Source organism: Anomaloglossus baeobatrachus, chromosome 12 (genome assembly GCF_048569485.1).
Source record: "Anomaloglossus baeobatrachus isolate aAnoBae1 chromosome 12, aAnoBae1.hap1, whole genome shotgun sequence".
Lineage (NCBI taxonomy): Eukaryota > Metazoa > Chordata > Amphibia > Anura > Aromobatidae > Anomaloglossus > Anomaloglossus baeobatrachus.
In genome coordinates, this window is record NC_134364.1 from 26,779,172 (window position 1) to 26,800,918 (window position 21,747).

The 21,747-nt window shown below is 45.3% G+C and overlaps 1 protein-coding gene across 9 annotated transcripts in view; it reads left to right on the forward strand.

Moving 5' to 3' along the window:
• Window positions 1–21,747, forward strand: part of LOC142258359 (ryanodine receptor 3) — an 847,167-nt gene that overhangs the window by 307,640 nt on the left and 517,780 nt on the right. For all 9 annotated transcript variants that reach the window (XM_075330934.1, XM_075330936.1, XM_075330935.1 and 6 more), the window contains 7 exons: window positions 5,789–5,882; window positions 6,196–6,270; window positions 6,347–6,503; window positions 15,573–15,737; window positions 17,309–17,430; window positions 17,763–17,952; window positions 20,816–20,951. In XM_075330934.1, the coding sequence (XP_075187049.1) occupies window positions 5,789–5,882; window positions 6,196–6,270; window positions 6,347–6,503; window positions 15,573–15,737; window positions 17,309–17,430; window positions 17,763–17,952; window positions 20,816–20,951 (939 nt within the window). The remainder of the gene's footprint in view (window positions 1–5,788; window positions 5,883–6,195; window positions 6,271–6,346; window positions 6,504–15,572; window positions 15,738–17,308; window positions 17,431–17,762; window positions 17,953–20,815; window positions 20,952–21,747) is intronic.

Genomic DNA, 21,747 nt, shown 5'->3' on the forward strand with positions numbered 1-21,747 from the left:
CTGATGAAGAAGGGTAACTCCAAAACGCGTAGAATAAAGTCACATCGTGAAGATAAAGCACCAATCCTTATTGCACAACAGTTAACCCTTTCCACTCCAGAAAGCAGGATATGCTGTAAAGCGGCAAAAGAACATATACTCACATATTACATTCTCTGTTGCTCTTGTGGTCCTTTTAAGTTGCCTTTTGGTTATTGTGCGCTAAATATTCTCTAGTGATCTCTGACTCCAGTCAATTCTTCAGTGGCCACCTGCTAACCGTGCTAACATTATTGCCTGAGGTCAGTGATTGACTGCAGTGGTCACCTTAGGGAGAGCTGTGAGGGACCGACGGGACTATCAGAGCGACGGCACCGAAGCAGCAGTAATGTGTGACAACCCCTATCCCTGCCGAGATGCGTGTCCTGTTCTAGGGTAGGACATGTGCACCATATCTGCCGGTCATGCACCTGCTTCATTGGTACCCCTCACCTCTGAAACAGAAGTATGCTATATTGGATAACCCCTTAGGGTTTCACCTTAAAATACTATGGGGAAAAATCCTCATACAGCTAAAGTGTAATCCTTTCTTATATTTATTAGATTTTTTAATACTTTTTTTTTTAGTAATTTTCATGTTAATAGAAGAGCTATTAATGGAAGAGTAGAAATGAAATAACTTCATATTTCTGTCCATCTCACAGTCTCGGTTTTATACAGTGTGATTAGTGTCCTCTGTTCTTTGCTCATGAGACTCGAAGGGTTCGTCTGAGCCACCGTCTCTGTTAAATGGCCTGAAAACGCCAAATCTACCATTAACATTGGAACTGACAGGAGCGGCAGAATGCCTCTGTTTTTATCCTTATCATGTTGAGCTCAATGCCCTAAGGATCCGGCGGTGACGCACATTGATAAGTGTCACATCTATGTAACCTTTTTTAAACTCTTCTATTCCACTCTCATTTGATTTGTCTTTCGTAAATGTCACGATTACATTCTTAACCAAATTATTAAATATCTTATCCACGATGCTTTGAGAAATATAGGCATTAGAAATCCGCATACTGTATGGAAATGAAATATTATTATTATGTTATGTTGGGGTTTTTTTCTACTAAACCGCATTTCACTAAAATTAGTTTTGGAAAAATCCAATTTGGATGTTTTGTGGATGGAATTTAACCATTTCTTTGAAATAAACTAACAAAATAAAGTTTATTCCCACTCACTCATTCTTAAAGGGGCAATGCGGAGCTGTGGATAAAAGAGCGCAATAGGGTCTTACCCGGTAGGCATAATGAGGGCAGTACTGTGGTACTACTCACCTGATTCAGTTGTAAAAGTCACGACTGCTTGTAGCGCATGTGATGGTGGTGGTCAGCAGCAGCCCCGAAAATGGTTAAATATAGGAGGGGAAAGTACAGGTTTAGCCGCGCTGGAACCACAGGAGCCAAGGGTTAATAAATTCCTTTTTATTTGTTCACAGGTCTACGCATTTCAGAGATATATCCATCTCCTTCATCAGGACAGCCAAAGGAATCAAGTATCATCAGTTACAAGACAGAGCTCGCGTATATATACATCCACATTGCCACATCAGCGGACCTCCCACCATGACTCAACTCCTGGCGGGATAGCCAAACTGTCACATGATTGGTTAAAATTATAGATCAATATCAAATAACTGGATTCAGTTTGTTGACATTTCAAAAATGATAATAAAGGATGTTAAAAAATTATAGTTTTGACAGGTGTGTTTTCCTTTTGTTTTTGTTTTTATTTTCCTTTTCCTTTTTCTTTTTTTTTCCTTTTTCTTTTCCTTTTTCACACACCTGTGAAAACTATATTTTTTTCACATCCCTTATTATCATTTTTGAAATTCCAACAAACTGAATCCAGTTATTTGATATTTGATCAATAAATTTAACCACTCATGTGACAGTTTGGCTATCCCGCTAGGAGTTGAGTCATGGTGGGAGGTCCGCTGACGTGGCAATGTAGATGTATATATACGTGCTCTGTCTTGTAACTGATGATACTTAATTCCTTTGGAAATCCTGATGAAGGAGATGGATATGTCTCTGAAACGCATAGACCTGTGAGCAAATAAAAAGGAATTTATTAACCCTTGGCTCCTGTGGTTCCAGCACGGCTTAACCCGTACTTTCCCCTCCTATATTCTTAGAGGGTCGTCTTTCTTCACCCCACAGGTGAGAGTGTTTTAAAATAAAACAAAAGCTTTACATTCCCGTGGAAGCGACTGTGACTTCAGCTCTGCTTTTCTGCTGCTTCCTGAGGTTCCTTGTTGTTAGAACTGCAGTAATGATGTCCCAGCTATAATACATGATCACTGCAGCTATAGCCTTGGTGGACTCTTGGTGTCCACCTTGGTACGACCACTGGTTGGCTGCAGCAGTCACATTTTGTAGACTGGATGCTTCCACTACAGAGGGTACTGAAGCGGTATAAAATACCAATGTTGATCCCTGATGCTCCAGTGCCTTCATTGCGGTAGTCTCTGCCAGGACTGGCAGTGATGACGCACCACCCATATAGTCAACTGACTATTGAGGCCATCGATTAGCTGTTTGGTCAAGTGACTGTTGGATATGATGAAATCAATTCAGGGGAGATAATGTCTTGTCTATAGGTTACCTGCCACTGTTCTGTTGGATACCTTCCTAACTAGCCCTGGGTGTTAGCCTTTTAGTAGCCGGGGCTAAACTGCTACTTTTCCCCCTATCTTGACTGTGCAGCTTCCTGTATCTAAGTTCCCCAACAAGAGGGAAGTCTTAAGGCCACTTTACACGCAACGACATCGCTAACGAGATGTCGTTGGGGTCACGGAATTCATGACGCACATCCTGCCTCGTTAGCGACGTCGTTGCATGTGAAACGCAGGAACGACCGTTAACTATCAAAAATACTCACCATATCGTTGATCGTTGACACATCATTCTAATCTCAAATATCGTTGCTGCTGCAGGTACGATGTTGTTCGTCATTCTTGTGGCAGCACACTATGTGTGACACCGCAGGAATGAGGAACAACATCGTACCTGCGGCCGCCGCCAATGTGGAAGGAAGGAGGTGGGCGGGATGATACGGCCGCTCATCTCCGCCCCTCCGCTTCTATTGGGCGGCCGCGTAGTGACGCCGCTGCGATGCCGCACAAACCGTCCCCTTAGAAAGGAGGCAGTTTGTCGGCCACAGCGACGTCGCTAGGCAGGTAAGTATGTGTGACGGGTATTAGCGATGTTGTGCGCCACGGGCAGCAATTTGCCCGTGACGCACAAACGACGGGGGCGGTGCTTTCACCAACGACATCGCTAGCGATGTCGCTGTGTGTAATGTGGCCTTTAGGCTCAGGGCACAACGGAGGAGACCTCCCGGTTCCCTGACTGACCCTAAACCAGGGCTCGTCCACACCTCCGGAACCTCTGTGCAGAACTAACAGTCTTCCTGGCCTGTCTGACCCCCTGCTCACTGACACTTCTCCCCTCCTGTCTCCCAGTTCCTCGGCAAACCAGGATGTATCTAAATGTTGTAGATACTAAAACCTTCTCTTACCCCAAACCTTCTCTTACCCCAATACCTATCTGTTAACATTCCTACTTCACATTCTTATGCTTTACATTATACGGTTGAAGAACAAAGCTTAGAAAATAAATGGATGTAATCCGCGCTGCCGACAGTTCAATGAAGCTCTAGGTGTCAGAAGTAAAGAACATGCAGTTTAGTGAAGTCAACGCGTTTCGTTTTGATTGTCCTGATGAGGTTTCGAAACACGTTGGCTTCAATAAACTGTCAGCAGTGTGGATTACATCCACTTCTCTCCTAACCTTTGTTCTTTATACATCGTAAAACCGCAGCAGCCATTTTTATTGATGATCCTATAGGAGTTGTGCTTCTCACAACTAAACTGATGAGCTAATCTCCCATCTGATTCCACATTTTCACACAGATAAGACCCTATTTGTGCTTTTTTGTGTTTCCAGCCTTACTGCATTCAGACAGCCATTGGCCTCAGCTTTCAAATAAATTATGGATGGGATGTTATCTCTTCCAGTCCCACCAAAAAAAATTATAAATTAATACTTCTCATTTTATTTTAAAATGATCTCTTCCTTCTTGCCAATATTGAAAAAGGGGTGGAAAATCCCTTTAATCTTGCATTGCAGGGTTTCAGTGGCTATTCACCGCTCCAGGGTCCCGTATTTTTCGGACTGTAGGGAGGCTGAACACTGATGGCAGCTTCTTGTTTACTTCCTACATTGATCATCAAGCTGAAAGTAGAAAGGGTGTAGTAAGGACCATGTATCTGTAGCTGCGCAGCTGCACAGTTCTCTCTCTTAACTTAAAACCACTCATGAGCAATCTGTCACACTCTTACAATTTCCCTCTATGCCCCTTGCGAGTGGTTGGTCATGTGACCTCTTGTATGCGCGTTCCATACTTTCGGTGACTTGCTGACTAACCTCAGCCAGTTATTCTTTTAATTTTCTGGATGATAATAGTTGCCACGTGACCGCAAGTATGATAATCGCAATGCGTGCAATGACATGACCACGTGAGCACAGGGAACGTACAGGGGAATCGTGACAATGTGCATATTGCACATTCTCACAATCCTGCAGTCACACATGGTGGCTGCAGAGTTTTCTTCTAAAGCTGGTGTCACACTAAACGACAGCGACAACGACGTCGCTGTTACGTCACCATTTTCGGTGACGTAACAGCGACCTTGTAAGTCGCTGTTATGATCGCTGCTTAGCTGTCAAACACAGCAGAAGCAGCGATCATAAGGTCGCTGTGCTACATGTTCAGAGAGCAGGGAGCCGCGCTTAGCGCTGGCTCCTTGCTCTCCTGCAGCACACATCGGGTTAATTAACCCGATGTGTGCTGCAGCTACATGTCACAGTTCAGAGAGCAGGGAGCCGCGCTTAGCGCTGGCTCCTTGCTCTCCTGCAACACACATCGGGTTAATTAACCCGATGTGTGCTGCAGCTACATGTCACAGTGCAGAGAGCAGGGAGCCGCGCGCACTGCTTAGCGCTGGCTCCTTGCTCTCCTTGCTACAGTATACATCGGGTTAATTACCCGATGCGTACTGCAGCCACATGTCACAGTGCAGGAGCCGGCACTGGCAGCAAGAGCGGAGGCTGGTAACCAGCGTAAACATCGGGTAACCAGGGAAAGGTCTTCCCTTGGTTACCCGATGTTTACGCTGGTTACAGCTTACCGCAGCTGCCAGTGCCGGCTCCTGATCGCTTCATTTCGTCGCTCTCTCGCTGTCACACACAGCGATGTGTGTGTCACAGCGGGAGAGTGACGACCAAAAAATGAAGCTGGACATTCAGCAACGACCGGCGACCTCACAGCAGGGGCCAGGTCGTTGCTGGATGTCACACACAGCGACAGCGACGGGACGTCGCTGCAACGTCACAGAAAATGGTGACGTAGCAGCGACGTCGTTGTCGTCGTCGTTATGTGTGACACCAGCTTAAGACTGGACAACCCATTTTTGGATGTTTGCACAGGAGAAGATTTGATGAGTTGGTTTAGCTTTTCCACAACTGTATGGCTCTCGTAGAAAAAACAAATCTATGGACATTTACCTTCAAGGAGAAATGGAAAAGTCACCTAAACCACCATTGTTGCCTCTTCTGACTCTTTAATGTGTTTTTTGAATATACATAAGGTATAAATTAATTAATGAAATCATCTCAGTTTGCTACAAACGATACACTATGGGTCTCCTGGTTTACTTTCCTACTTTAAATGTATTTTATTTTTCCATTTATTTCAGGGTATCTTCTCGGTGGACACGTGGTCCGATTTTTCCATGGCCACGATGAATGTTTGACAATCCCATCTACTGACCCAGCAGAAGCTCAACATAGGTTAGATTAAGGGAAATAGGGATTTAGTGGGGGAAAAAACAAACAAACAAACATAAAAGATAAGAAAATAATGTTATAATAAAGCCATGCCCATGATAGCCCGCAATAACCTCCATCCAGTGCTTTGTGACCACTTCGAAGTGCATTGAGAAATAAACCGCTCTTCATCTGGACAAAGTTTATGATGATCATTACGAGGCGCAATAGTAATACGACAAACTCCGTCTGGAAATAAAATTCACACTCTTACAATTTCATGTTATTTCTTTCATTTTTTAAATATAAACCTCTACGTGTGCCTTTATCTTTCTAGGAAAGTTAATTATGAAGCAGGAGGAGCTGGTGTTCGTGCCAGGTCGTTATGGAGAGTGGAACCCCTTAGAATAAGGTACGCACATATATTTTCTGTCTTGCTTATCTCGCTTTCTGATGGCATCCCTTTTTAATGCTTTTTTTTTCTGCAGTTGGAGTGGCAGTCACATCAGATGGGGGCAGACATTCCGCCTACGGCATATTACAACCGGGCAGTATTTGGCACTGACAGAGGACCAAGGATTAGTGCTACAAGAACGAGCAAAGTCTGACACCAAGTCTTCAGCATTCTGTTTCAGAGCATCAAAGGTAAATAATGATTATCTTAGAAAAAGAAAATACACAATAATAAAATGTTGTTGTTGTGTATTTTTTGTAACATTTTACTTCTGTAACACACAGAATATTAATACAGTGGGGTAAGTCCGGAGCCGGTGATATGTGTAAGTCTGAGCCGGGTGATGGCCGAATGGACTCCACTCCACTTCACTAGTCTGAACTTGTGCATGTATTCCACCCCAGCTGGGGGGCACAACACTTAACTTGAGTCTTCTGGGGTGCGTCCAACACCCCACTGCGGGTCACCGCCGGAGACGTAGCAGGAGAACACATCACACTGAGAGATTTTTTGCAACACAACAACAAATGCTTTATTTGACTTTCAATCTTCTGGATAGACATGACCATACAATCCTGTTCTGCTGCCATTGTTCTGTTGTGTACTTTCCTATCTAGCCCTCATTTTGGGTATTGGCCTTCCAAGCAGCCGGGTCTAAACTGCAACTTTTCTCCGTTTCTTGGCTTCATGGCTTCCTTTGTCTAAAGCGGGCTTTACACGCTGCGACATCGCTAATGCGAACTCGTTGGGGTCACGGAATTCGTGACGCACATCCGGCCGCATTAGCGATGCCGTTGCGTGTAACACCGATAAGCGATTTTGCATCGTTGCAAAAACGTGCAAAATTGCTAATCGGCGACACGGGGGTCCATTCTCAAATCTCGTTACTGCAGCAGTAACGATGTAGTTCATCGCTCCTGCGGCAGCACACATCGCTGCGTGTGACGCCGCAGGAACGAGGAAGCTCTCCTTACCTGCCTCCCGGCCGCTATGCAGAAGGAAGGAGGTGGGCGGGATGTTACGTCCCGTTCAGCTCCGCCCCTCCGCTGCTATTGGGCGGCGGTTCAGTGACGTCGCTGTGACGCCGCACGGACCGCCCCCTTAGAAAGGAGGCGGTTCGCCCTTCACAGCGACGTCGCCGGACAGGTATGTATGTGTGACCGGTCTGGGCGATGTTGTGCGGCACGGACAGCGATTTGCCCGTGTCACGCAACAGATGGGGGCGGCTACCCACACTAGCGATATCGGGACCGATATCGCAGTGTGTAAAGTAGCCTTTAGTTTCCTCCAAGAGGAAAGCCTTAAGGGTGCTTTACACGCTGCGACATCGCTAGCGATTGTTAGCGATGTTGCGAGCAATAGCACCTGCCCCCGTCGTACGTGCGACATGTGGTGATCACTGCCGTAGCGAACAATATCGCTACGGCAGCATCACACGCACATACCTGTTCAGCGATGTCGCTGTTGCTGCCGAACAATCCCTCCTTCAAGAGGGAGGTGCGTTCGGCGTCACAGCGACGTCACAGCAGTGTCACAAAACAGCCGTCCAATAGAAGCGGAGGGGCGGAGATGAGCGGCCGGAACATGCCGCCCACCTTCTTCCTTCCTCATTGCTCGAGGACGCAGGTAGGATGATGGTCGTTGTTCCTGCGGTGTCACACACAGCAATGTGTGGTGCTGCAGGAACGACAAACAACTAGCGGCATGCACCACCAACGATATTATGAAAAGGAGCGACGTGTCAACGATCAACGATTTTTGCCGTTTTTGCGATTGTTGATCTTTGCTCCTAGCTGTCACACGCTGCGATGTCACTAACGGCGCTGGATGTGCGTCACTAACGACGTAACCCCGACGATATATCGTTAGTGATGTTGCAGCGTGTAAAGCACCCTTTAGGCTCAGGACACAACGAAGGAGGCCTCCCGGTTCCCTGACGGACCCTAAACCAGGGCTCGTCCACACCTTAGGAACCTCTCTGCAGAACTAACCCTCTTCCTGGCCTGTCTGACTATATAAACCCCTGCCCTCCGACACTCCTCCTATCCTGGCTCTCAGTTCCTCAGTAACTAGGAAGTATCTTACTGTTGTACACACTAAAACCTTCTCTTACTCCAATACCTACCTGTTAACATTCCTACTTAACATTCTTATAATAATAATAATAATAATAATAATCTTTATTTCTATAGCGCCAACATATTCCGCAGCGCTTTACAATTCAGGAGGCTCATATACATATACATATCATATACATATATAAACAGGTAACAATTATAGACGATACAATATTTAAAGGGAAAAAAAAAAATCGTGAGAGCTTACAATCTACAATGAGATGGGGGAAGGGGCAAGGTACAAGTGCTTATTTACAATGACAATCCAGCCATCTCAAGGAAATGGGGGATAGATAATGGCTTCCTGGACCAGTTGGCCAGAGCCTTGAGATGCATTTGGGTGACATGGAGTTTGACGTGGGGTTATGTTCTGAGAAGTTGTAGAGTGATTAGGTGAAATTAGTTTGGCTAGGGAGTGTGATAGGCCGCCCTAAAGAGATGCGTTTTTAGGGAGCGTCTGAAGCTGAGTAAGTTGTGATTTGTCCTAACTTCTTGGGGTAGAGCGTTCCAGAGGTTTGGTGCAGCTCGGAAGAAGTCTTGGATTCGGGAGTGGGAGGTTCGAATTAGTGTGGATGTTAGTCGAAAGTCATTTGCAGAGCGTAGAGAACGGGTGCGGTGATAGACAGAGAGGAGGGTGGAGATGTAGGGGGTGCTGCACTGTGGAGAGCTTTGTGGGTAAGAACAAGCAGTGTGAATTGGATCCTGTGATATATGGGCAGCCAGTGCAATGACTGGCACAGCGCAGAGGCATCCGAGTAGCGGTTGGCCAGATAGGTGACCCTGGCTGCTGCATTAAGGATGGACTGTAGAGGAGAGAGTCTAGTTAGGGGGAGACCAATTAATAGAGTTACAGTAGTCAAGGCGAGAGTGGATCAGGGCCACAGTGAGGGTTTTTGTCGTTTCTATTGTCAGAAAGGGGCAGATTCTAGAGATGTTCTTGAGGTGGAGGCGGCAGGAGCGGGCAAGAGATTGTATGTGGGAGGTGAAGGAGAGATCAGTGTCAAATATAACCACCAGGCAGCGGGCCTGCGGCCTAGGAGTTATTGTTGTGCCACACACAGAAAGGGAGATGTCAGGTTTAGGAAGGTTGGGAGATGGAGGGAAAAGCAGAAGTTCAGTTTTGGAAAGGTTAAGTTTCAGATAGTGAGCAGACATGATGTTGCAAACTGCAGTCAGGCAGTCACTTGTGTTCTGTAGTACAGCGGGGGTTAGCTTAGGGGATGAGGTGTATAGCTGTGTGTCATCAGCATAAAGATGGTACTGGAAGCCAAATCTGCTGATGGTCATTCCAATTGGGGCAGTGTACAGGGAGAAAAGAAGAGGGCCAAGGACTGAACCTTGAGGGACCCCAACAGTGAGAGGAAGAGGAGAAGATGTGGAGCCAGCAAATGATACGCTGAATGAGCGGCCAGAAAGATAGGAAGAGAACCAGGAAAGAACAGTGTCCTTTAGGCCGATAGAATGGAGCATAGAGAGAGGGAGATGGTGGTCAACAGTGTCGAAGGTGGCAGAAAGGTCAAGAAGAATAAGCAGAGAGTGGTCACCGTTACGTTTTGCTGTCAATAGGTCATTGGACACTTTGACAAGGGCAGTTTCTGTTGAGTGTAAAGGGCGGAAGCCAGACTGTAAAGGATCTAGAAGAGAGTGAGAGGAGAGGTAGCGGGTGAGGCAAGAGTAGACCAGGCGCTCCAAGAGTTTAGAGATGAAGGAGAGATTGGAGACTGGTCTGTAGTTGCTTGTGCAGGATGGATCAAGGGAAGGTTTTTTTAATAATGGAGTAATGATAGAGTGTTTGAGGGAGGAAGGGAAGATACCAGAAGAGAGAGAGATTGAAGATTTTAGTTAGGTGAGTAGTGACAACCGGAGAGAGGGATTGGAGAAGGTGTGAGGGGAAGGGATCAGTAGGGCAAGTGCTAGGACGAGAAGAAGAGAGGAGCCTGGAGACTTCCTCCTCTGTGACTGGGTCAAATGTTGAAAGTGAGCTTGATGGGATATGGGGAGGGATGGGATTCACAAAGCTTGGTGGCTGGCAGCTGATCTCTTGGCGGATGTTTTCTATTTTCTCTGTGAAATACGAGGCCAGGTCATCAGCATGAAGGTCTGTGATAGAGGTCTGTGCTTTGGGACTGAGGAGGGAGTGAAAGGTGTCAAAGAGCTTTTTTGGGTTGTTGGATAGTGAGGAGATAAAGGTGGTGAAGTAGGTCTGTTTGGCGAGGTGAAGGGAAGAGTTGTAGGTCCTTAACATGAACTTGTAGTGGATGAAGTTTTCTGGTGTGCAGGATTTCCTCCATATGCGTTCGGCACTCCTAGAGCATCGCTGGAGAAATCGAGTTTGTGATGTGAGCCAAGGCTGTTTTACTCGGTGTTTGGAGGTTCTGAGGGTGAGGGGTGCTACTTGGTCTAGTGTAGTCCTGAGTGTGTCATTGTAGTGCTTTACAGCCAGATTAGGACAGGAAAGTGAGGAGATAGGGGACAGTGATGAGTGTAGAGCGTCTGTAAGGGTCTGAGAGTCAATGGCCTGTAGGTTTCTGAATTTGTGATAGGTGGGAGTGTGCTGGGGTGGGCAAGGCTTTGTGAGCTTGAAGGAGAGGATGTTGTGGTCAGAGAGGGGAAGAGGTGAGTTGTCAAAGCGAGAGATTGAGCAGAAGCGGAAAAAGACCAGGTGAAGGGTGTTACCATCTTCATGTGTCTCAGTGGATGAGAGCTGTGAGAGGCCAAGGGAGGTGGTTAGAGATAGAAGCTGGGATGCAGAAGGGGAGGAGGGGCTGTTCATGGGGATGTTAAAGCCTCCTAGGATGAGGGTTGGCAATTCAGAGGACATGAAGTGTGGCAGCCAGGCTGAAAAGTGGTCAAGGAACTGGGTGGGTGAGCCTGGTGGACGGTATATGACAGCTACTCTGAGGGGAAGGGGATGGAAGAGCCTGATGGTGTGGACCTCAAAGGATGGGAATGAGAGTGATGGAGCTGGGGGGATGACCTAGAAAGTGCACTGTGGAGACAGGAGTAAGGCGACTCCACCACCATGTCTGTTTCCAGGTCTTGGTGAATGGGTAAAGTGCGTTACATTATACGGTTATGCATTAGTCACACATGACAAATTACTATGAGATACACATTATACACTAAAATACAGTAAAATTCATTATGCAATAAAACACTTAAAGCTGTCAGTCTCTAGAGGGCGGCGATCGCTGCACTGCTCCGGCTCTGCTACATCTCCAGCGTACACATTAGCAGCTGCATTAAAACATTAACTCTAACATACATTATATGTACATCGTAAGAGTGGGGTGATCCGACAACCTCCTACAATATGTCATGCAACAAATCCAGCACTGCTTTGTGCTTTCCGTGGAACAATATTTCTATTAAATTTAGAAGAAAAAAAAATACAAAATCGCAATAAAAAAAGAGTAAGAAAATCAAAAAGGAAAAAACAAGGGAACATAAATTAAAAGGATAGTAATAGCGACAATAACTTTCATTGGGACACAATTCTAGAAAAAAATACACCACAGATAAAATTTTTGGTTGCATGTTCCAAGATGAACACAACATTGCATGAGACTTCACTGCTAAGGCCACGTCTCACTAAGCGACATCGCTAGCGACATTGCTGCTGAGTCACGGTTTTTGTGACGCAACAGCAATCTTGCTAGCGATGTCGCTGTGTGTGACATCCAGCAACGACCTGGCCCCTGCTGTGAGGTCGCTGGTCGTTGCTGAATGTCCTGGACCATTTTTTGGTCGTTGCTCTCCTGCTGTGAAGCACACATCGCTGTGTTTGACAGCGGGAGCCAACGATCTGAATGTGCAGGGAGCAGAGATCCGGCTTCTGGCAGCCTGCGGTAAGCTGGTAACCAAGGTACATATCGGGTAGCCAAGCAAGGCGCTTTGCATAGTAACCCGATGTGTACCATGGTTACGTGTGCAGGGAGCCGGCTTCTGGCAGCTGCGGACGCTGGTAACCAAGGTACATATCGGGTATCCAAGCAAAGTGCTTTGCTTAGTAACCCGATGTGTACCATGGTTACGAAGCACAGCGTCGTTACACAGGTGGTTGGTGGCTGATCTCTGATCGCTGTGGAGATCTGCCTGATTGACAGCTCACCAGCGACCATGTAGCGACGCACCAACGATCCCTGCCAGGTCAGATCGCTGGTGGGATCGCTGGTTGCGTCGCTTAGTGTGACGGTACCCTTAGTTGTGTGAGACTGTCATTCACATGCAGCCTATCCGCGATTTGACTGTTTTTTTTATCATCCAACTACAGGTGTAACAGTTGTGCTTAAGAAGGTCAGACACAACATTTTAGTTGCATTATTTGTCTGAGAATGTAGCCATAGTTCTAATTTTTCATTAGCAGTAGGGAAATACTTTAACAACCAGGTTTAAAGGGAGCCTGTCAGTGCAGGTACTTGTTGCCCCCTTGGTTGGCCAAACATTTAATTGCATCTTCCTTCCTACTTATTTTCTATCTATCTCTGCTTTTCTATGAAGGAAGAGCTGTCAAACAAAGAAGAAATGAGGGCAGAGATAGTAGGAAACAAGCAGGCGGGAAGTTGCACTTACAAGTGCATCCTCAATAAATTAGAATATCATCAAAAAGTTAATTTATTTCAGTAATTCAATACAAAAAGGGAAAGACATATATTATATAGAGTCATTACACACAGAATGATCTATTCCTATATATTTTATAGAGTCATTACACACAGAGGGATCTATTTCAAGTGTTTATTTCTGTTAATGTTGATAATTATGGCTTACAGCCAATGAAAACCCAAAAATCATTCTCTCAGAAAATTAGAATAATTACCACAAAACACCTACAAAGGCTTCCTAAGCATTTAAAATGGTCCCTTAGTCTGGTTCAGTAGGCTAGAAAATCATGGGAAGACGGCTGACTTCACATGTCCAGAAGGCAGTCATTGACACACTCCACAAAGAGAGTAAGCCACGAAAGGTCAGTGCTAAAGAAGCTGGCTGTTCACAGATTGCTGTACCCAAAAGTCATTATCTCAGAAAATTAGAATATTATATAAGATCAACTGAAAAAAATTATTTTAAACTCAGAAATTTTGGCGCCTACTGAAAAGTCTGTACAGTAAATGCCTCAATATTTGGTTGGGGCTTTTTTACATGAATTACTGCATCAATGCGGCGTGGCATGAAGGTGATCAACCTGTGGCACTGCTGAGGTGTTATCGAAGCTCAGGTTGCTTTGATAGCCACGTTCAGCTCATCTGCATTGTTGGATCTGGTGTCTCATAGATTCTCTATGGGGTTTAGGTCAGGTGAGTTTGCTGGCCAATCAAGCACAGTGATACTGTGGTTATTAAACCTGGTATTGGTACTTTTGGCAGTGTTGATAGGTGCCAAGCCCTGCTGGAAAATTAAATTTCCATTTCTAAAAAGCTTGTCGGCAGAGGGAAGCATGAAGGGCTCTAAAATTTCCTGGTAGACGGCTGCGCTGACTTTGGTCTTGATAAAGCACAGTGGACCTCCACCAGCAGATGACATGGCTCCCCAAACCATCACTGATTGTGGAGACTTCACACTAGACCTCAGCAGCTTGGATTGTGTCCTCTCCACTCTTCCTCCAGACCCTGGGACCGCGATTTCCAAATGAAATGCAAAATTTACTTTAATCTGAAAACAACACCTTGGACACTGAGAACAGTCCAGATCTTTTTCTCATTGGCCCAGGTAAGACGCATCTGTCATTCTGGATTGGTCATGAGTCGCTTGACACAAGGGATGTGACACTTGTAGCCCATGTCCTGGATACGTCTGTGTGTGGTGGCTCTTGAAGCACTGACTCCAGCAGCGTCCACTCCTTGTGAATCTCCCCAAAATTTTAGAATGGCCTTTTCTTAACAATCCTACCAAGGCTGTGGTTATCCCAGTTTCTTGTGCACCTTTTTCTACCACACTTTTTCCTTCCACTCAACTTTCCATTAATATGCTTGGATACAGCACTCTGTGAACACCCAGCTTCTTTAGCAATGACCTTTTGTGGCTCACCCTCCTTGTGGAGTGTGTCAATGACTGCCTTCTTGGACATCTGTCAGGTCAGCAGTCTTCCCCATGATTGAGTAGCCTACTGAACCAGACTAAAGGACCATTTTAAATGTTTAGGAAGCCTTTGTAGGTGTTTTGTGATCATTATTTTAATTTTATGAGACAATGACCTTTCTGTTTTCATTGTCTGTAAGCCATAATCAACAACATTAACAGAAATAAACACTTGCAATAGATCACTCTGTTTGTAATGACTCTATATATAATATATATTTCCCCTTTTGTATTGAATTACTGAAATAAAATAACTTTTTGATGATATTCTAGTTTATTGAGATGCACTTGTTAATGTTTGTCCCCACTATGATGCACGAAGTGCCTCTGCTTGGTTTGGACAGTCATTCTGTGCTTTTAAGGTTTTTACACATGCTGGAAATTAAATTGGGAGCGATGGGATAAATGGCAGAACATTTAGAATGTGTCATGGTATCAGTCAGATTCTTTATCTTGCTCACCAGTCTGTATACTCCAATAATGGAGGGTTATGTCATTTAGTCTTTTTTTAAGCCACTTCTGTCTTAATTTTGGTAAGGCACCGCAGGCTTTTGGCATTTACTAATAAAACATTGTTAAGGAGGAGTTTATAGGATTTAACTCTGTATAATTAACATGTTCCTGTAAAGGTCACAGTCTTTGTCTTGCTGGCCTGTTTTATCTGCGCTGCTTGGTAGCGGAGTGTGAGTCACAGACCACCAATTTATGCAGTGTGTCAATGGGACTATATTTATACAACCCCAGCCAAATGAACCAACTTTGCTTTGCTTACAGTTTCTGTGTGCCTTTATAACGAGCCTACCGGGGTTTGTTAGAATTGTGGTTAAAAAATACATATTGTATAAGACCGGAGTATAACTGCCTCTGACGATCACTGTGCAGCTTTATGGTATTTACCGTTTGTAAATATTTGTAATTATTTTTCACTTTTATTTTTCATTACAAATGTTCACCTTCTGTGGATAAGTTTATGTTTTAACAAATTAAATTTATGTTAAATTCAAATATCCTATACAAATGAACAGTTTTGCATAATGTTTATTAACCCTTTTGTTTTTAATGCAGGAAAAGTTGGACTCTGGCCAAAAGCGAGACATTGATGGAATGGGAGTTGCCGAGATTAAATATGGCGATTCCATTTGCTTTATTCAGCATGTACACAGCGGCCTGTGGCTGACCTATAAATCCCAAGATGCCAAGACTGCCCGACTGGGACCACTAAAAAGAAGAGTAAGTATACAAATTAGGCCGGGGCCACACGGGGGACTACTACGATCCTCGCATGACACTCTGCTCGTGCTGACAGCACAGCGGGAGGCGAGTGTCATGCGAATGTCACTGCGACTGAGGTCCGATCTTGCGATCAGACCACAGCTGCAGGGGGCGGGCCGGCTCTGAGGAGGGGCGGGCCGGCTCTGAGGAGGGGCGGGCCGGCTCTGAGAAGGGGAGGGATTTATCTCTCTTTCTCCTCCGTTGCCGGCTATTGCCATTCTCGCCCTGCACTCACGGTACACTGGTGTTCTGCGAGTGCAGTGCGATTTTTCTCCCGCCCCATAGACTTGAATGGGTGCGAGAGAAACAAGGATCGCATTGCACCTGCAGCATGCTGCGAATTTTTTCCCGGTCCGATTAGGGCTTAGAAAATAATCACTCGTGTGCTGGCACATAGGCTAATATTGGTCCGAGTGGAATGTGATGTTTTATCGCATTCCACTCGCTCCGATTTTCTTGCCATGTGGCTTAGGCCTTATATAAAGACAGACCTTTTTGGAGTGAAACACAGTCCCCAGCCATGTCACTCAGGAAGACTGGGGCTGGCTGCAGTGATGTTAGGTCAACTTGAAATTGAGGTGACCTCACCAGATCTCAGAGGTCACAGAGCTCGGGGGTGACTTCATGGGGATGAGCGGACCGCGATAGCGCTGCTCAGAGGCAGAGTTGGCTGATCGCAGTATTTAGAAAAAAGCCTTCCCTATTAGTTTTACAGAGATGTGGCCACTATTGCAGAGTAGTGAACCACCCCTTTAAGAGGTACTTTGCACACTACGACATCGCAGCTGCGATGTCAGTGGGGTCAAATCGAAAGTGACGCACATCCGGCGTCGCTGTCGATATCGTAGTGTGTAAATTCTTTATGATACGATTAACAAACGCAAAAGCGTCGTAATCGTATCATCGGTGTAGTGTCCGAAATTTCTATAATGAAGCTGCAGCGACGGTACGATGTTGTTCCTCGTGCTTGTGGCAGCATACATTGCTGTGTGAAGCCGCAGGAGCAAGGAACATCTCCTACCTGCGTCACCGCGGCTCACGCCGGCTATGCGGAAGGACGGAGGTGGGCGGGATGTTTACGTCCAGCTCATCTCCGCCCCTCCGCTTCTATTGGCTGCCTGCCGTGTGACGTCGCTGTGACGCCACACGACCTGCCCCCTTAGGAAGGAGGTGGGTTGCCGGCCAGAGCGACGTCACAGGGCAGGTAAGTGCATGTGAAGCTGGCGTAGCGATAATGTTCGCTACGGCTGCTATCACAAGATATCGCTGCTGCGACGGGGGCGGGGACTATCGCGCTCGGCATCGCAAGCATCGGCTTGCGATGTTGTAGTGTGCAAAGTACCCCCAAGGCATTTGGCTTCACATACGTTTGAGTTAGCACTACTAAACCTGTGCAAAGAGCAGTGGCTACGTGAAATTTGTCTATATTGCCCTAAGCAGCCTGATTTGGCAAAATGTAGCATTGTTAGACAAGCTGCTCCCTATATCTACCTAGAAGTAATATTTGACATCTGCCTCTTTCTGAACAGGCAATCCTGCACCAGGAAGGCCATATGGATGATGGCGTCACATTACAGAAGTGTCAGCATGAAGAGTCCCAAGCTGCTAGAATCATTCGTAACACCACAGGCCTGTTTAGCCAGTTTATCAGGTACAGATTGCTCAGCAGTGTCTAATTTTTGCCCCACATTTCACAAACCGTTATGTTCATCCATCTATTGATAGCGTCTGAGAGGGACACAAGGATATAGTCCTCGTCATGAGTTAGCAAAACGTCCAAGCCCCATAATTCATTTTTGCTTCCGATCCACCCTACTGTACAAATAATTGTAAGACTGATACATAGGTTGTCATTTTGCTGATGCTTCTGTAGAATTTAAAGCCATATTTGCAAATCACCAAGAGGATTCACTAAAATATTAATTCGATCTGTTGGGAGTTGTTGTTTGCTGACGCAGATCTTTTTTTTTTTTTAATGCCTAGTGACCTGGATTCTCTGACGGGAAACAACCGGACAGTAACGGCCCCCATCGCCCTGCCTATTGAGGAGGTAGTTCAAACCCTGCAAGACTTGATCACTTATTTCCAGCCTCCCGAGGAAGAACTAGAACATGAAGACAAACAAAATAAGCTCCGCTCACTCAAGAACAGGCAGAACCTTTTCAAAGAGGAGGTATAACCCATGGATCTCCGGGCTCAGCATTGTGCTCCTGTTGTCTTCAATAGAATTGATATATCAATTATAAAATGTTATTGTTTTGTCTTCTTGTTAAATGTATCTATTTTTTTCATCTAGCAATATTTTTTTTTACCTTCTTTGTGCTTTTATTTTAATTTTTAAATGGAATATAACTATTACAAGTATTTTTCAAACTTTCTGCCCCACTACTGTAACATGTACACAGAATCCTTTCGGGCAGCACCAAGTGGGCATAGAGACTTATAGGCCAAGTAAAGCTCCTTTGGGAATTCATATATGCAAATATCGTCTTTGGAGAGGAAGAGGACAACAACTATTTGTAGTAGAAATCCTATAAGTCAATATCGCCTTAGGATAAGAAGCCAAACCTGAAAATTAATTTGCATATGTGTTTTTTTTGTGTTTACCCCTCATCAGCGCAAAGCAGGAGAACTGATTTTGCCTCTCACTTGGCCAAATCAGTTCTCATGTTTTGCACTGTTGAGGGGCAAACACCCAGAAACACACATGGAAATGGAGTTTCTCGTTTGGCTTCTTAACCCATACCACATGACTTAGGATAATATTGATTGTTAGGATTGCTACTTTCAATTGGTGGTACTTGAGTTCCTCTCTTCTTCCTCTCTGGAGAAGCTATTTGCATAGGTAATCCTTGAAATTCAAATTTAAAGCTCCTGGGATACAGTGCTAAATATAAAACAGGACCTTAAAGAGGACCAACCACCAGGATTTTGCTATATAAACTAAAGCCAGTGCTATACTGGCACTATCAGGCTGATTCTATACATACCTTTAGTTGTGAGATCGGATGTATACTTTCTGAAATACAGGCAAGTAAATTTTGTGAAATGCACTGTTATTTGATTGCTAGGTGAAACAGAATATCTAATATGTGTGTCGGGTTTTGCTAGTTATTATTGCCCCTGTCTGCTGCCTGTCCTTCCTCCGTCCTGTCCTTCCTCCCCCCTGTCCTTCCTCCCTCTTCCTTCCCCAGTAATAACAGACAGGAGGAGGAAGGACAGGCAGCAGACAGGGGCGGAAATAACTAGCAAAACCCAACTCACATATTAGATCTTCCTTTGCACCTATCTTCAAATAACAGCGCATGTCACAAACTTTATTTGCCTGTATTTCAGAAAGTATACATCCGATCTCACAACTAAAGGTATGTATAGAATCAGCATGATATGGACAGTATAGCACTGGCTTTAGTTTAAATAGGAAAATCCCAGTGGATGGTCCTCTTTAACATTGCACGTGGAGTCATTTAATGCGGCAGCAGGGACTTTTCACCACCTCCGTGGCCAAGACTGGATGGATCTTCTATGTAAGTACTCTCTATAGCTAAAGCCCTGCATCACATCCTGGAGAATAAGATGCATTAAAAAAACTTGAAGGCGTTGTCTGGGACTTCTATATTGATAGCCTATCTTTAGGATACGTCCGCTATAGATTGTTGGGGGTGAGACTCCCAGTTCCTCCGACAACTGGATGTGATCAGTTGCGAAGCTGTACTGGACAACTCCATCAACCGTACAGTGACACTAGCAGGGTACTGCAGAACCAACCCAGACAATTCTGCACTATTGCGTTCCACTCATCCTTCTGAAGTGACCCCCAGGCTCCGTGACTTCTGGGGTCCGGTAATGTCAGGTCAACTTCTAGTTGACCCGACATCACCGCGGCCGGCCCCAGTCTCCCTGCCGGCCCCAATTTTCCTGAGTGACCAGGCTGTGGCGGCGTTTCACCGCTCGTTTAAACACAGGCTGCGGAACAAACAGGAAGTTACCCAAAACAAAGAAACAAATTTATTATTACAAACTATAGTGGTATAAAATTATGCATGATTATAAACTTCACCATCTCCTAAGAAATACCATAACACCCCACATCCCAATACACACAAACATATACAGACACACAAAAAAAGATATATCTAGATAGATGATAGAAATAGAATAGATACCCTGCAGAGGTCTAATTGTCTAATTTCCCAACCCCCCTACATATTATAAATTTGCACCTATTAGAGCCTGACGTGGCACTAAATGGTGTTTAACCTAATAAATAAATAAATAATTTAAAAAACATTGTGGGGTCTCCCCTATTTGTGATAACTAGCCAAGGTAAGGCAAACAGCTGTGGTCTCGTTTTATCAGGGCAGAAAGGCCCATGGTTATTGGGCTCTTCCCAGCCTAAAAATACCAGCCCACAGCCACCACAGAGGTTCCTGACATCACCGCTCATCACATGAGATGCACCAATTTTGGTGCTTGGCCTCAGCTTTTCCCGACTGTCTTCGTGAGATGGCAAGCGAGGTAATGGTAGTTGGGATTGATGTCAGCTTTATAGTGTCAGCAGGCATTAAGTCCAGGGGTTAGTAATGAAGGGGGGGTCTATCAAACACCCCCATTACTAACCCAGTAAGCAAAATGAAAAACACACACACAAAAATTGTTTATTTGAATAATTAATCCCCCCCACACTTTCCCAGATATGGTCACTCAGCACTTTAGACAGTTGCCATCTACCGTCACTTAAGATGAATAAACAAAGAGCTTTTCCAAATGTATAACCAGAACGTAGTCCCGAATTGTGATGTAAAACGAGCATTACCCTGAGACACAGGAACGATCATACATTGCTGCAGTAGCTCTACAGTCTCCTGTAAGTGTAATTCATATGCATAATTTCCTCCATTGTGTGATTTCTCCATGAATCACCTGAAATACTAAGTATAGCTAGATACTGTGTCATTGATTTCAGCCGTCCTGCTCTGATTGCACAATAATGCCACTTGATTTTCCAGCTATTAACACTTTCTCTCCCTGCGCAGGGAATGCTGGCTCTGGTGCTAAACTGTATTGACCGTCTCAATGTATACATCAGTGCAGCACACTTTGCAGAATTTATCGGAGAGAAAGCCGGACCAGCATGGAAGGAAATTCTGAACCTTCTCTATGAATTACTAGGTAAATGGACAATCAATCATCTTTATCACCTGTGCTATCCCTATTCTCAGAGATACACTTCATGGTGGCGATGTCTGAGTCTCCTTGCTGGCCCTGCTCCTGACCCAGCCCTGATCTTATACTCCTTCCCCCAGGGGGGCCAGGACAGGAGTGTGATTTAACCCACAGAAATAGACAAACAAGGGAAACTAAAACTCTGTCACACAACACACACACACACACACACACACACGTATAAGAGATTAGGAGGAAAACAAGAGTAGGGTGGAAAGACTACGGGTAACTCCACAACACTAAGCACAAAGCAACTCTTTCTCCAGCAAGTTTGTATCACCACAACTCACAGACCAACACAGCATAAACTATAGTTGACATGTGACGCCCTGGACTAGCCAGGTAGTCACAGATAGATAGGCCCTTGCACAAATACCCATCCCCTAACAATGGAAACAGCAGCCAACCTAAAAACCTTGAGTCACCCCTCTCAGGTCTTGACGTTCACACCAGGGGACGGAGCCAGGCAGTTGGCCACGCCCACCGAGGAGTTTGGATAGCCTGAGGCAAGAAAAACACAGAAGATCAGTTTTGGAGGTGAAGGAGAGGAGTAGCAAAATGTAAACATCTGTCAGGGATCTGGGTTGTAGCCCGGATACCCTGTGACCAGGAGGCAGACGGTGGTTGACGCCTGCAGGAGCCGGGAAGACGGCTGGTGGAACCGTAAGGGACCGGGACAGGGTAGTGGCCCGCCGTTACCGAACTGGGGAACCAACTGGAGACCGGAGCACCAGGAGGGGTA